The sequence below is a fragment of the Thermobia domestica genome, chromosome 1, assembly GCF_964235325.1.
Source record: "Thermobia domestica chromosome 1, izTheDome1.hap1.1, whole genome shotgun sequence".
Lineage (NCBI taxonomy): Eukaryota > Metazoa > Arthropoda > Insecta > Zygentoma > Lepismatidae > Thermobia > Thermobia domestica.
This window is the reverse complement of record NC_137454.1, coordinates 44,533,843-44,550,049: the sequence shown is the minus strand read 5'-3', so window position 1 is coordinate 44,550,049 and position 16,207 is coordinate 44,533,843. Positions and strand designations below refer to the sequence as shown.

The 16,207-nt window shown below is 35.3% G+C and overlaps 1 protein-coding gene across 1 annotated transcript in view; it reads left to right on the top strand.

The window, feature by feature from the left end:
- LOC145681232 (transmembrane protease serine 9-like) overlaps positions 1 to 16,207 on the top strand; it is a 140,975-nt gene that overhangs the window by 25,782 nt on the left and 98,986 nt on the right. The window contains exons 3-6 of the mRNA XM_081752818.1: positions 2,210 to 2,295; positions 4,738 to 4,850; positions 7,159 to 7,327; positions 11,829 to 11,939. Coding sequence (XP_081608944.1) covers positions 2,210 to 2,295; positions 4,738 to 4,850; positions 7,159 to 7,327; positions 11,829 to 11,939 — 479 coding nt within the window. The remainder of the gene's footprint in view (positions 1 to 2,209; positions 2,296 to 4,737; positions 4,851 to 7,158; positions 7,328 to 11,828; positions 11,940 to 16,207) is intronic.

The following is a 16,207-nucleotide window of genomic DNA, read 5'->3' as shown; positions in this document are numbered from 1 at the left end:
ACAGCATTTTGAGGTGGCGATGATATCTTTACCAAGTCATTCTTTTTACTAAATAAAAGGTTTTGTTGATCGGTGATCAGGTTTGCGTTCACCATGTCTGAGGTGGGTGTTACTAACAGCCAGTGCCGGCTCTAGGCAATTTGCCGCTCCGTGCAATGGCGTCATTTGCCACCCCGTGCAAAGGTATCATTTGCTGCCCCACTCGTTTCTCCAGAAAGCAAAATCTTAAAAGTCACGAAAAAGCAAAATCCTAAGTATGCTATCCCATCATGAACAACAAAGAAGAGAGTACTCGCACTCAGAAAGACATGAAAACTACAATCTCGTTCTGTCTATTTCTGTTGTTTAAACGATAATGTTAGTGAAAGATAAAGCAAAACGCACCTGCAGAGGAAACATGGAAATCTTTTTTTATAAAATTCAATATTGAGCATTAATCTCAATATATATGTTTGCAATTCCAGCTCTTTTATCTTTATTTCTTGATTTTCCTTTTACTTCTCTTAAACAATAAAACAAAAACTTGTTTCCACCTTCAATGATAAGAAACTTGTTTGTGACGAAGACATGACTAGTTTTCATATCAAAACTGATAACTAGCTAATGGAACAGATGTTCACTACTGTTCGAGAATTAAGTTCTTGTATTTGGCAACGATCAAGCTATTCATATTGGGATTTGTTTGACCATTTGCTTTAGCACTGCCCATGTGACCTTAAACTAATTCGACCTAAACATGATTTATGAATGTAGTATTCAAATGGAAGGTCAATTTAGTAAATTTAAGTACCATCATCATGAAGTCTGTTTTCAACAAGTAATATTTATTTTAAAAATATAGTTATGACAGATTTTGCCGCTCCTCGAAACTTGTAACCCCGTGCAAATGCACGTGTTGCACGCATGATAATGTCGCCAGTGGCGTATTTAGGGGGTGGATATCGGGCTCAAGCCCCCCGAAATAAATTTGTTATATGCACAACTTTATTAAAATTTCTAGGCACCCAGAAGGAAAAATATAAGTGCTTATTCACATGTTGTGCCTAGCCCTCCCCGAAACAAAATCCTAAATACGCCACTGCATGACGCTATTTCTGTTTTTGAGTTCCTTCAACTAAATTTACCACCGCGGTGCTATTTTCACGCCTCTTAACACATTCTTTATCAAATCGGTAATATGGGACCTGTGTCCTCTAACTACAACACCGAAGCATTCATGTTGAAATAACACGCTAAAAATTGATAGTCATACTGAGAAAAACAGATCTATGTTAAAATTGAGTTGTATTAATATCATCATCATTTGCTATTTACAGGACTCAGTAATAATAAGAACACTAGAAATAACAAAATAAATATTTTTACCTTAATTAAAATCAAAATCTGATCAAATCAAACCGCTTTCAATAAATAATAGTGTTACAATTTCAGCAATGTATCAATGACTTCCTCAGACACTTTATCATACTAACAACCACTTTATCATACTATGATATGTCTGATGAAGGCAATGATACATTGCTGTAACACTATTATTTTTTAAAAGTGTTTTGGTTTCCTCAGATATTATTTTTGATTAAGACAAAGAAGTTTCAAAGCTAGAATGAATGGCATTCATATACTTTCAAGATTAAAATGTTGCGGATTTTGTCATGAGATCGATTCAAGTTTCTCACATACGCGCCGGAACCTGGGGGCTCAGATTCCTTCAGTCGCCCCCAAATATTGTTGTTCAGCTGATTAATGACAATGTCTTTATTTTAATTTGTTGTCGCTAAGCTCCCCTTCTAATGTTTTCTTCGCGTCAGCCCCTCTTCCTCCTCATATCTTTTAAGTATACGTAAACCAAATTTCGATGCTGACCCAGTATTGTGAGGCAATTGAGCATATGTTTCAATACTAAGGCGGTTATCTCTAGGATGAAAATTGAAAGCCCGATATAACGATAGAAACATATGCCTTGTGTATAGCCTTGCTCAAAAAAAATCCTGGTCACCCATCTTTATTTAAAAAGCTCTGCACTCTTACTCGCAGATGAAGCTAAATCCAAGAAATATGAATTTTTATTTAGATTGAGATCTCCAGATCTTTATTTAGAGCCAAGTATTTACGTACCGTTGCCAGAATATGACCTGTACACACCACCTTATTTTTCTTTTTAAAATAAATATAATAGACAAAACTAAATGATTTAATTTTTCTCTCCCAGATGAGTGTTCAGAGAAATGTAAGTCGGCAAATGATCGTCGCATGATGGGTGGTGAAGATGCAGACCTTGGAGAGTTCCCATATATGGTATGCATTTATTCAATTAAGTTGTTAGATGGTAGCACGTCAAGAACCCTAAACAGAACATAGTGAAATAGTGAACTTAACAATGAAACATACAGTAGTTATAGGATATACATAGGATGATTCCCAGAGAATTAAGTAAAGTTAGCTGGATATTATTTACACTGTAATAAGAAATAACAATCTCGTAATTTAGTAGTTATCTATATTTGTGTTAAACTTCTGTTACAATGTTTACGTTTTTGTCTAGACCAGTGATTCGCAACCTAATTTCTATCACGACCCCCATTTTATCACATCCTCTTGCCAGTGACCTCCTTATAATTTCTGGTTTCTAATAAACTTGTGTGGGAGTTTTAATATTCCTATTGCAGAGATCTCCAAATTCCTCTTCATAATTCCACTTTGTTCTCGAAAACAATTGCACACAAAGGTGTACAACTCTTTAATTCTTTGTCTATTCAAATTAAATCTCTTTCCAAACATGAAGGTTTCAAAAAGTCAGTACGTACTCTATTGTTAAACCACTGCTTTTATACTGATCTAGGTTCTGCTAAGTCGTAAATGTAATTCTTGTACACATTATATATTTTTCTACTTTGTAAGAAAAGAAAATGCTGTATGAGTGAGTGATGTATCTTAATAATCCTTTCAAGGAAACCACATTGTGTCATGTTTTTCTATCACCTAGAAGATATTGTAAAAGTAGTTATGTTTTTACAATAATATGAATATACATTTTGTATAATATTATTAACATGTTCTATACCATATGGCAATCAGCCATATAAATGGTCATTGAACGCAATAAAATTCAATTCAATCCAATTCAATCTCACGATATCCACCTATTTCTATAATAGTAGAATTCATTTCTTGCATATTGTGGATATAGTGATTTCCCTAAAAGCGAATGGATTTAAACGGACAAGTCCTTACAACTGATTTTCCGTAACGAAGACTTGGAGAAGTTCTGGCTGAAGAAGAGAGAGGAATATCCTAGTCTGGTATCTGCTGCTTTAAAAGTAATAATTCCATTTGTTACATTGTGCCTGTGCGAAAGTGGTTTTTCTTCCATGGTAGGCATAAAAAGAAAGACTAGAAATCGCTTACCAGTCGGAAATAACTTGATAATGTGCGTCACAAAGATTGAACCGGACATTGCTGCACTAGTGAAATCACACCATACTCAGGTATCTCATTCGCTTTCAATTTTAGTTGTATTTCAATATTCAGGTTTTGTTGCATTTGTATTTTTCTAGTATTTCAATGTGCAGTTCTCATTAATTTCATACCATGCCTCTTTCATTTAATTGATTTTTAAACACCTCTGCACCTGTTGAAAATCTTTAGTAGACCTAATTTTTGTTGTTCTTAACAGTATATATAAAAATAAAACTAGGTCTATCAGAACAAAATTCCAAATAATATTTAAAAATATTTTCCAGTATTAGATTCTAATTATATTTATCTCTTACGCTTATCTTCGCGCCCTCCAGGTTGAGAAACTGTGGTCTAGACAAAACTAATTCAAGCTCTTTCATGCAAGTACACAGTCTGTACTTGAGACAAAAAGCAAACAAAAATGTTAGTAAAAACTCTATTCTTATGTAAGACTATTAACCTCACATTCCTATGCGACATGGGTAACTGTAGTAGAAACGGGAGAAAATGTTTAGCGTGGTTGCCTGTTGTGAAGCTCCTTATTAATCGTAGTAGTTTGGTACTATTTGTCTGTTGCATAAAAGCTGTATCAGGGTGCTTATCGGTCACGAAAGTCATGAATGTCAGGAAAAGTCACGAAATCAGAAAACAGTCATGAAAGTCAAGAAAAAGTCACGACATTTAGTTTCGGGGTCACGATTTTTTTGTAATCTGTACTAATATAAGCACAGACTGGAAAATTTTGTTCTATAAAACATCAAAATTCACCACCAAAAATGTCTATGGTCGACTTTAGTTGCTACCAAATCGCTATCAAAGCATGCTTCTATTGCATGCATGAAAATTCGACCTAATTCACACCAAAATTCCCTCTTGAGAATGTTACGAAATTTTATGGTTGGCCAAAGAAAACATCAAGAAAAAGTCACAAAATTTCATTTTTGAATTTTAGCAGACCCCCTGTGTATTGACCTTGATTTGTCAATTTAAGTACTCTAAAGGTTGTTTTCTTAAAATCACATCGATCTCTATATTTACATTGAATCTGAACATATTTTTAAGTATTATTTACATTTTAATATATTTGTCCACATTCCAATTTTAGCTTAAACTTTCGACTTTTATAAACGAATCTAAAATTCATAGTGGAACTGAAAGACTTAATATTTTGTATAGAGTTAAACCAACTTAAAATATTCAAAAGTAATAAAGTAGAAACAAAAGTTTTTCAGCTTTTAATATTGTTGTCCTTCATGGATTAAGACTTGCTCTTTTTCACAGGTGTCCATTAGGATGCAACTAAATGCAGGAACTGTCCATAATTGCGGTGGAGTAATTTTAAACGATTACTGGGTTTTGTCCGCTGGACATTGTGTCATCACAGAAACTCCATCGTAAGTTCTTTTTCTTTCTTTAATACGACGAAATGAATTATATATATATATATATATATATATATATATATATATATATATATAATCTTTTTCTTTTCCATACTTTACTCCGTAGACCAAGCTTACAAGCTTAGCCAACAGAACATTGTCCTGTCATAGAGCACTTTATGCTCTGAAGGTTTAATATCAAAGTGTCACAATAAAATGACCGATCAATAAAACAATGCAAATGAGATGTGATAATGATATTGAATGTGCTTACGTTAGTAAGTAAATAGAATTTCATTGAATGATGTTATTTATATAAATGAATATAACATGGTATAGTTAAACTGTTCTCTTTGCCATCATTAACAATGCTTTATTATGGTACTCGAATGAATCATTCATAACAATGAATTATAACAAATTGGTGGAAGAGTGCCAATGGTATAATAATATTGTGCTCATCTCTAACCTACCTGAGCGTCTGTATATACAAGGTCTGTCCGCAAAGAAACATTTTATCGTGGAGTGACTGTGTGTTTCAGCACGAGCTATTCGCCAAGATCGATGGTGGTGTGAGTCAACCACCGAGCGAGTGCTTGCTCAGTTATTTCCGAGCTCTCGGAGATAAAGGACGGACAATTTCGTATACCTCTGTTTCGTCTCTTGTACAAGTCGTGATACAGCTCTCCCTGGAACAGAGATACGCGATCTAGTTTTGTGTGTTCGGCAAAGTCTACAGCGGAAACTTTTCCAATGCTTTGACAGGCCTTCGGGGATAAGTGTTTATCGCAAAGGCAAGTCTACAGGTGGCACAAGATGTTTATGGAAGGCCGCGAAAAGTTCGACGATGAAGCCTGCGCTGGACGCCTGTCAACCTCTAAATACAATGTCTTCGCAGAATGGAAATCCCGCTGCCAAAGATGTATCGGCGCAGAAGGACAATATTCTGAAGAATTTTAATGTACACATATTATTATTATTATTATTATTATTATTATTATTATTATTATTATTATTATTATTATTATTATTATTATTATTATTATTATTATTATTATTATCTAAATAAAAGTTTTTTCTTGTACTTGTGGACTTGCTGACATTACTTTCCGAACAGACCTTGTAGATGTACTGAACAAACTGCAATAATTTCACTTCCGAAGTGTTTCTTTTTCTTTATCTTCCTGGTCCTTCTCTAAGGTCATGAATGGCAATGTGATTGTTCTCAGAGCTCTGAATTAGAAACGTCTGTCTTAGTTATTGAAAATAATAGTAGTAGTAGTAGAAATGAATGACTGAGCATATACTAAATCATATTTGGTACGTTATTACATATTCTAAGTGTGTTCGCATATTTCTGCGTATGTTTCAAGTTACAAATCATTTTAACTTCTGAACTGGTAGTTTCGTGTGTATTGGGCATCTCTTAAGATACTATTTTTCCTACCCTCTGGAATACTCCTCTATAACATTAAAAAGAGATACTGCCTATCAAGATTTTAATTTCATTTATGCATATTTTTCGACAATTGTAATAATTAAGTCTGGAAACTTAAGGTGAATTCCTCTGCGACTCACTCGAACTTAGTTAAAAAATAAAAAGAAAAAAGATAGAGCAAGTCAACCGATACATAGCCAGTTGCGTACGCAGAAGTTCACCAAGGGAGTAAAAACACTTCCAGATGGTAAATTGTAAATGTTCATTTTTTCATAATATTTTGCTCAAGGAAGGAGTTTTCCAAACTTGCCTTGCGTACGCCACAGGTGTGATCAGTAAATCTTTGCCGGATGAATGTTCCGAACTTTCTGTGCAATTCTACAGATATTATCTAATAACATCAGTTGATGCTGAAATGCCACTTTTGGCCTATAAACTTATTTTAACATATATATAAGACGAAGTTTGAAAGCAGAAAAATCTGAAAAACTTCTTGCAGTGTACTGTTAAAGTTCCTTACGCACAGAGAAAACATTGTAAACAAGTACATTTGAACGAATAAGCTGTTACTTAAGTGCTTATTACTTTTTCATATTTTTTACGGTATAGGCTATTTACTTGCATATTTTCAATTTTTAGTGAACATAAATCCGGGTCACATTTACGACCCGGATCATCTTGTCATCAGTTGTGTCATTCCAAAAATCAGGAGAGTTCGCAATCAAAAAAGTGCAAATATTTCATACTTTCTGGGAAATACGCAAGTTCTTATTATTACATTGATTGTAATTTACAAAGAGTTTTAAACGTGCTGAAATGAAATTACAATCTTCAATCTTACAAACTTTACAGTCTTAACCTTTGTTCAATCTTTTGTTCTAGGCCAGTGATGTGGACGTATCAAAACTGCATACCATTATTTATTATTGCTGGTAGATTAGATAGTAATATTGAACAAGAAACAGTTTGTTTCGAACAGCGAAGAAAAGTCGAAAAAATAATTCCATACGAGAATTTTGTAGACAACGGGAAGGATATTCTACTTTTGAAAGTAAGTAGCAAATACATTTAAAATCCAGTCTGTATTTTGAAATTTTAATAATAGGTAATTATTTATTTCATCTGAGATCGAACTTAGAATTGTGTTATTGCTCTCCATTGTAGAGTGGTGATTTCGTTCATCCAGGAATAGACGAAACAGGTCGTTCCATTTTTAATATCTTTTCTTAGTATGATTATAATATTCGAAATTCTTTTTTAAAAAATCTGCATCTTTTGAGAAAAATAATATCACATGAACGTACTGATTGCAAGCAAATATTCACATAACCGCTTGCATTTAGAAGTGTTGTTCAACACAGCTGATTGTTAGAATGGCAAATGGGAGATTATAAAATCTCTCCTCTTTAGCATCTAACTTGAAGCTTGTTTTGTAATATGAGCTGCTATAGTGTTATCGTGTCGCCTCGCCTCACCTCACTACACAAACGATAATGCATCCACTTCAAAGTTATAGAATATATGTTAGAAATAAACATTTCCCAACGCAGCAAACACAGACGAGAAATCTAATTGGTCTCTTCTGCCTGTTCCCTGAACACCTGCCTCTCTGTTATAAGCAAAATATCACTCTTATGAGCTAGTCAGTCACATTTGAAGTTAAGGTTTAAAATGGACAGACATATTTCTTGTGACCAGAAACAAGTGGACACAAACTGAAACGACAAATAAGACCTTAAAATACAGAAATGAAACACTATCTTTCCTCTCTCGTATTGCATATATTTCAAATCCATGTTTAGTCAGTTTTCTTGATGTTTAGTCTGTTTTTCAATGAGTATTTGCAGTGCTTTCTTCTTTCTTTTAAGAAAAAGTGCTGGTGTTCATCATGAATATGTTATCATAGCAATATCCACACTTTCAACATATCCTTCGACAAATATCGTAGTCTCAAAAGATAACTTCTTGCTTTTAGTATCAACTGAACTAACAGAATGATGATGTCAGGGCAGCTATGTATCCAGATATTGCTAGGGATAAATTGTATGAGAGGTGATCCCACCACTCTAATGAATATTAGTGCAGAAGTTACCAGTGCTAGAAGTGGGTGAATTTATAACTGTATAACAGTCATCTCAGAGAATCACCTTTTACATTTGCTGAAAGATATTCCAATTGCGGACAAAGTTTTCTTTAGAGAAGCTTTATATCTGGGGAGGAGCTTTATTTTTTTGAAGACGCTAACGGAAACGACGAATTCCTCTTTTATTTAAGCGGAATGTTCTCATTAAATGTTAGACCTGATTTCTGGTCAGCACTTAGAATCTTCAATCTTAGGATATTGAGGCTAATCGGCATAATCTCCTTTAAACAGACCTGTTAAACGCATATGATATACTTTTGCTCCAGTCCTTCTAATCAATAAAGCTATTTTTTCCTTCAGACAACTTTGTACCTGCTTTTTAAGTTCAACAATCTGGAAATTCGCCTTGTTCAGACAGTTTTGCCAGATATACACATTTACTGTACGAAATTTTAGTTGTAATATGGAAATGTCTGTTTTGTACGATTTATTCTTCTTTATTATTACCGAAGGCACCTTCCACACACACTAATTTAAAAATTCAGAGTGGAGCTGTTATAGTAAGAAATTTGTTACTGAATAATTATAATTGTTTTTTTCATAAAATGTTAACCGACTTCACACACGTAATCCACTTGTCAAATGTTACATTGCTCCGAAACTTTGCAATACAACCCCTACGTAGTTATGCAGCCACAATCACACTCACGAATGTGTGGTTGCCTATAAGTATGATAGTTTGCTGTAATTACTTAGCATTCGTTTAGGTGTTTCATAGTGTAGCTCCAAAGATTACCATCATATCTTACAGAAATTTTTATGGGACCACCAGGGATATACAATCTTTCAAACAGAGAAAGAATAAAGAAGATCGATTCACTTTTCGAAGTTATGCGTCAACACACCCAGAATATATATATATATATATAAACGAGTTGGTTAAAAACTTATTTTTTTAGTCGGTTAAGGATTAAATCTTTTCACTGCAACAATTTTTTGTGAAGTATAAGTTGAACGTTCCTGGAGCTACACTTCATCAAGATATATGACACTTAAGCAACTGGAAGATGGGTGGTCAATGCATCGACATTAACGTCATTATTTATTGCTTTCTTGACCGATTCACTATTATATCTCTCAAAACCAGCATTTCCTTCAATTGCCTCAGGATACTGGATCATATTCAAAATGCTATAACATGAGTGAGAATTAAGCGGGGTTCCACGAACACCATTTGATTATGTGGGGGACTACGTACGTATGTCTGTGAAGACAGCACTAGCTATCGCACCTACATGAACACTAGCTTTTGCACATACTTCAGAAATTAATGCTAAGTTAGAGCTGACGATACTGCGTAGGAAAAAAAATAGTATTCTTAGCAGAAAGTCAGAAGAAACACGAAATCTCTAATTGCGACATCATCAAAGACAAAAATCGATTCCTCATTTTCATGATGAGAACATATTAATTTTCTTTCTATATGGTATCGTCAGCACTAATTTTTGGCGTATGTGTGTTAATTAAAAGTAGTGCTCATGTAGACGGCGCTGTCTTGACGGAAATTATATACGTACGAGCTGAGTATTTATTACATAGATTCCTTTATATTGCAGAAATAATTATTACTTAATTACGAAATACAAATTAATACATAGGTAGTAAATAGTTACTGCGTTAGAAGTACTATATATATTGCAATCTATAAATTACGCCCTTGAAGTAACCGAACTTTTTCCAAAAAAAAAAAAAGCCAACTCTCTTAGACAGTATGACAACACTGGAAAGACTTTTGCCTCACCTTCGTATTACTGCCTATTTAAATAGATTTAACGCAGTTTGTAGGAGTGTGACAAATTTATCTGGTGTGAAGTCATCGCACGAAACACGTGCATCTAAATAGAACATTCTAATGTAAAGTTTTGTTACGAATTAGACAAGTATTTTACAGATGGTGATGCAGCATTATCAAGAATCCAGGTTTATCAATTATACAGCCATTTCAAATATAGATGAAAAAATGTTGATAATGTTTGAAGGTTAGAACTCCTTTGAACGTCAAAGAATGAGGAAAATGTAGAGAAATTTCGTGTAGATACTGGTAAGAGCTGATAGACATGTAACCACAGAGCAACTGTTAACCGTGCTTCAGATAAACAAAGAAAGCTTTAGGTTGATTTTAACGAAATACCTGAAAATGAGAAAAGTATATGCTTGTTTTGCAAAATGCCTCTCACTTTTGAGAGAACCGCTAGAAGTGAATAGGAAGGAGTATTGTAAAGCTTTGGTGATTACTAGAGTAAGGGACAATAATTTCCTAAAATGTATTATGGTAGATGATGAAACCCGACATCAACAGTTTCATACGATGACTTCATACTACTTGCATTTGCTGCACGCTTTCCTAGATCAGTGTTGCCTCAGTCCTAGCTCCGGAGTGGGCTGAAAAATAGTACCAAATTGAAAGAAAAAGGGCTGAATTCATTATTTAAAAAATAGGTAAAGTTCTAGAATACTTCCCCCTCTTCCAAGAGTCCAATCAAGAAATTGTTTTTTTTTTTTTTTTTTTTTTTTAAAAAAAGACTTTTTTAAAGCATCCAAATAGGAGGATCCCGAAGAACCGTGGAAGTAGATTAAACTTTCTCGCACATAGGAAGTATAACAGAGGCTGCAAATTAAAAGGGGAAACAGTTTTATCATCTTCGGTATGTATTGTAAGGAAACCAAACACATCTCTATTTCAAAGTGACCAATAAAACAAAACGGTATGCGTAAACAGTACGTTATAATAAAATATTAAAATATAAATTATTGCACCTTATTCTCGCTTTCCACACAAAGTGCGTAGCTTATACAGAATTAATGTTCAAGAGCATTTTTTAAGTTCACAGTATGAGTAACGTGAGATGTGGTAAAAGTCTTACTGACACTTTTGAAAACGTGACAAGTAATTGTTAAATGGTGCTGAATTGGGTAGGATTGTACCAACTTTTTCACAAAAGGGGTTGAAAATGCCAGCGTGGTACCAACGGGCCTATGAATGACAAAAAGGGCTGAATTTGGTACGATTGTACCAAGTGTGGCAACACTGTCCTAGATACAAACTGCATCATACCAGTTTAAACAGATACAAACTGCATCAAACCGATTTAAACAAGGAATAATTCGAAGTTTAGACAAAAGTCTATCTAGTGTTGTCATACTACCGTGACAGTTTACTTTACGGGTGCACTTTGGATAATACATTTTCTTTGAAAGTACATTTATTTTGTGTAAGTTGGTTAGATGTTCAAGATCAAGTTGTTCATTTTCTAATGGAATTGATGGTGGCCAACAGGTTTCACTGCATTCGGAAGTGGCTTCTTGCCCCTTAGGAAAATATTAATTTTTATCATTGTTTCTATGTCTTTTGTCTCGATTGCCAGACACTGAAATGTATGTACTTTTCACATTCTGTTATTTCTCTTAGGTTGATGTACCATTTATTTTCAACGACTATGTTCAACCGGTTTCTCTACCAGGGCCTGATGAAGCAATAATAAGAGGACAAGAATGTACAACAATAGGATGGGGTGATACGGTAAGCGAGGAAATTTCAATTTAGAATTCCTTTTATAATAAAGATTTACACAGAAACAGAAGAATTAAGACAAAATACACAATAATTCACCATTTGGATATGAGGCATTCCATTCTTCGTCTCATGTTTATGAATTATTTTCCGACTTTATTTTGTGGATATCTCTTGAATGTGGACCTTTTATCTTAAATAGGTTAAAGAAATGTACACTGTAAATATCGCCAAGGGGAAATTGTTAGACAAAACCTTCAACAGGGCGCAAAATTTAAAGTCATTCGCACTCGCCAATCCAAAACTGATGGTCGCCAGTATTTCTCACGCACAAATTATGAGAGGTCCCCCCCTCCTATGGCCTTTAGTTTGACAAAGAAAGATAATACATCAGGGCATAAAGACCGTTATGAACACTTCACATTCCGTGTTTTCTCTCACTCAGTGACAAATATTTTCATGTAAAACAGAAATTGTCCTATGACTTTAGGCATAAACCATTCGCCAACTCTAAATTTCTAGTCGCCAATGGCGACCTGGCGACCGGAAATTTTGCGCCCTAATCTTCAATCATGATGATTGATGATTTTTGAGTTTAACGTCCTGCTCAGCAGCGAGGCTTATGTCTCCAGATTAACACTGTTGCCAATCTATCACAAATTGTAGTGTTCAAATGGTATCGTAGGAAATGAAAACTTCCTTAACAGCTATTAAGAGGGGAAAATTGTTTGACATACTCTGCAATGCAGATCGTATCCATAAAATATATACGTATTATAACAAGTATCCTGGTCGACAGCTTACAGTTGGATGATATGTAGTCAGCATAAGATTCTCATCTCCGTTATTTCTAAATTTTTAGACTGTAGCTCAGCAAGTTTTAGATCTAATTCCAATTGATCTTTAATGGCTTCACAGTACTGGGTTAAAACCGAAAAAATATGTTTTATACTGAGAAACGAAGCTGTAACTACGCTCACCTAAGACAAGCTACAAAAGGGCATAATGTAGTATGTTAAAACAAGAAGCTATCACGTGTATACCCTGTGAAGGAGTTAGTTTTAACTAGCGTGATATTTTTTTTCAATTAATATTGAAACCAGAAGTGGTAATACATTTATACCCTTTCCGACTTTAAGTAGATAGATTAGAATAGAGATGGATTTTATTCTTGGGAAGCTTCATTAATTACAGAAAACAGCTTCTTGCTATATAGTGTAATTACGGGAAAAATGCGCATACAGGAAAAGTGAACATTAGGGTGGGTGAGCCATATATGGAATGCGTTCGTAATATGAAATACCATATTATTTTGTCTGCTATGTACTGCCACCGAGTGGACTTTACGTAAACTTGTGCACAGTGGCGCCCTCAAGCTGTGCATGTGTAGTTTGCTGCCGAACGATAACATAATATTTTCTTTTGTTGCTGAATATTTTTTTGAAGAGCTTGAGTTCTCCGGGCATATATTTCCAGGTTGCTGAACCTAAGCAAAGAGGCATGTACTATTGTTGAATTTGTGATATTTAGATTACTTATGTAGTGTACCATAAGGTCATAAAAATTCAATACACAGAAAATCACGTAACCGTGTGTACGAGGAGAACTATCCAAAATAGCAATTTTCCTAATAAGGAATAGTTGCAGAATCCTAATATAGAATATTCGGAAATGGGTTTATACGTATGTGAACTAGACGTGAAGAAGAATAACTGAATTGTAAGTTATATTAGACCTAACATATTATTTTGGATCAAGTGTTAGCGAACGTCTCCTAGTCGAGACGTTTGACATTTGTCTTGTCTCGCGATAACTCCTGAACGCATAAACCGATTCGAATGAAACTTTCACAGATTATTTATTGGTTCAAATGTCCTAATTGCCGTGTCGTCTTCAGTGCAAAGTGAAGAGAACAGCGCGACAGTGCCGATTGAAGTAGTCAGTCCGCTAAAACAACTAGTGCTCTCAAACAGGTCGGGTTACGGGTCGGGTTGTCGGGTCGGGTTGCCGGGTCAGGCTAATCAGGGCGGGTTGTCTTGTCAGGCTACTCGGGTCGAGTTGTCAGGTCGGGTTATTCGGGTCGGGTCAATCGGGTCAGCTCGGGTCGGGTCAGTCGGTTCAGTTCACTTTGGTCAACTCAGTTTAGGTTGAGCTTAAACTCGACTGGAGTCGAAAGCTGCTGTTTTTCATTAGCTGCCTAATTAAAAATAGCAATTTTCAATTGATTTTATAGAAACCATAAATGTATTTTGAACACTTGCAGATAGTGTTTTTATGGTAAATGCTTATTTTTGTACTTGTGTGCACTTTAATTTTTAAATGTAGAAGATTGATTTTACCAATCGACTGTAATATTAATATCTACGTCAATATGGAGTCTGGATTTAGAACAAAACTAGAAATTGTTTAAGCAAGGCAAAAAGAAAGATTGGATTTGGACGACCAAGCCCAAGCGGGGCCGCGGTGGCTCAGTGGTAGAGAATTCATCTCTGGCGTATGGTGTCCATGGTTCGATCCCAGCTTGTGCTAAGTGGGCTTTGTGATGGGGAAACGCCGTATAGTGGGTTTTCTCAGGGTTCTCCTGTTTCCTCCCACTTTCTTCACTCCACCATTTCATTCATTGCTCATGGTCACCATCTCCCTTAGCCTCGGTGCATAATCGAGGGACCTTAAACTGAATATTCCATTTTATTTCACCAAGCCCAAGGACATCGATACAAAAACAAGATAAAGATTGGATATGCAAGACGAATTGCATAGTAATCTTGCTCTTGGCCTTGTTTTGATGATCACCAAGTAGCGATGAGCGTATTTTCTTGCTTTCCGTATAGTATGAAAGACCATAATCAAAATCACAGTTGGTCTTCATTTGTACCGATGAGGCGAGCATTCTTGGCTCTTGTATACCATGAAAGACCACCAAGACTACGAAATGCAGGACTAAGACTTGACTGCAAGACAAAGAATAAGACGCAGTATTGATGACCAAGACCCAGGGAGCGAATTGTTTGAATTTCATTTGTTGGGCTGAAAGTGATGAAATAAAATTAGTACTTTATAATTAAATATTATACTGTATTTTTAAATTTTAAATCACAAAATTCAAATTACGTATCTTCTTACGTGCAACTATATATACTGTAAAATACGTTTTAATTACCGAGAAAGAAAAATCAAAGTGGCACGGGTCCCGGAATCATAAGAACCTATTTTGGAATGAAAGTTGAAGGGTTGGAAAAAATCACAGGTGTTCTCCCGTTTCCTTAACCCTTATCATTGTAAACGATTTAGGATGGAAGAAAAGCGATGAATTAGAACTTCATTTATTTCTGTTATTTCTGCAGACAGTTTTGGATCAGCGAAGAATCTACGTGCTGTGTTTCCGTCGTTAGTGGTCCCACTTCCGCCAGGTTTAGGTATGTCTACCAATAAGCCTGTTTGTTGTTTAAACCGGTCTTGGATGTCCTTCTTTCTTTGTGCAACCTTGTTGATATTTTCCTGACCACCGATCTGCCATTTCTTTATATCAAGACGATAACTAACATGAAGAAGACATTCAAAGAACCGAATCCATGCATGAAGTGTTGATAGCCCAAATTGGAAGTGCAATGGATTAGCATGTCTCTTCCGTACCTTAGTCATGTCATTCATCTCCTTCGGGAGAGCACCACAAATGTAACATCTCACAGATGATGATGTGTCCGTTAAAGCGTTACATACCTTGCTATCAACCATTGTTAATACCAAATGATGAGTGACAGAAATATGTCTATCCGCAGACGTCACATCCGTTGATTTGAGGGATGAAATTTGCTGTTCTATGTACTCCTTTTCTTTGTTGCATATTTGAGGAGTTTCTTTAAGAAACTGAAGCCGCAGAGGTCTGCAGAAGCGTACAGATGATGGCCTGGGATTTTGCCAAATGATTGTTTTCTGCTTTCCGTTTGATGACGTAGCGTATAACTGCAACGGAACAAGAGATGCAACGAATATATCACTGTCAATTATAGTCCCTTCAACATCTTTATGCTTGTACGCAGACTGTCCACTACTACCATCGAAGCCCCATTTAAAGAAAAGGGTGAGATTTTCTTACTTCACTCTGAGTGATAACAGCCATCTGAACTTGCAAAAGTCGATTAGCTGTGTGATCTAAAAGATCTTGTAGACTGACTTCAATTGCAGTGTCAGTTGCAGAGACAGACGAAGGATAGCATTCTTTTTTGCTTCGAGAACTTGGTGGTAGGATGGATACAGGTCAGCAGCTTTCGCCTTAG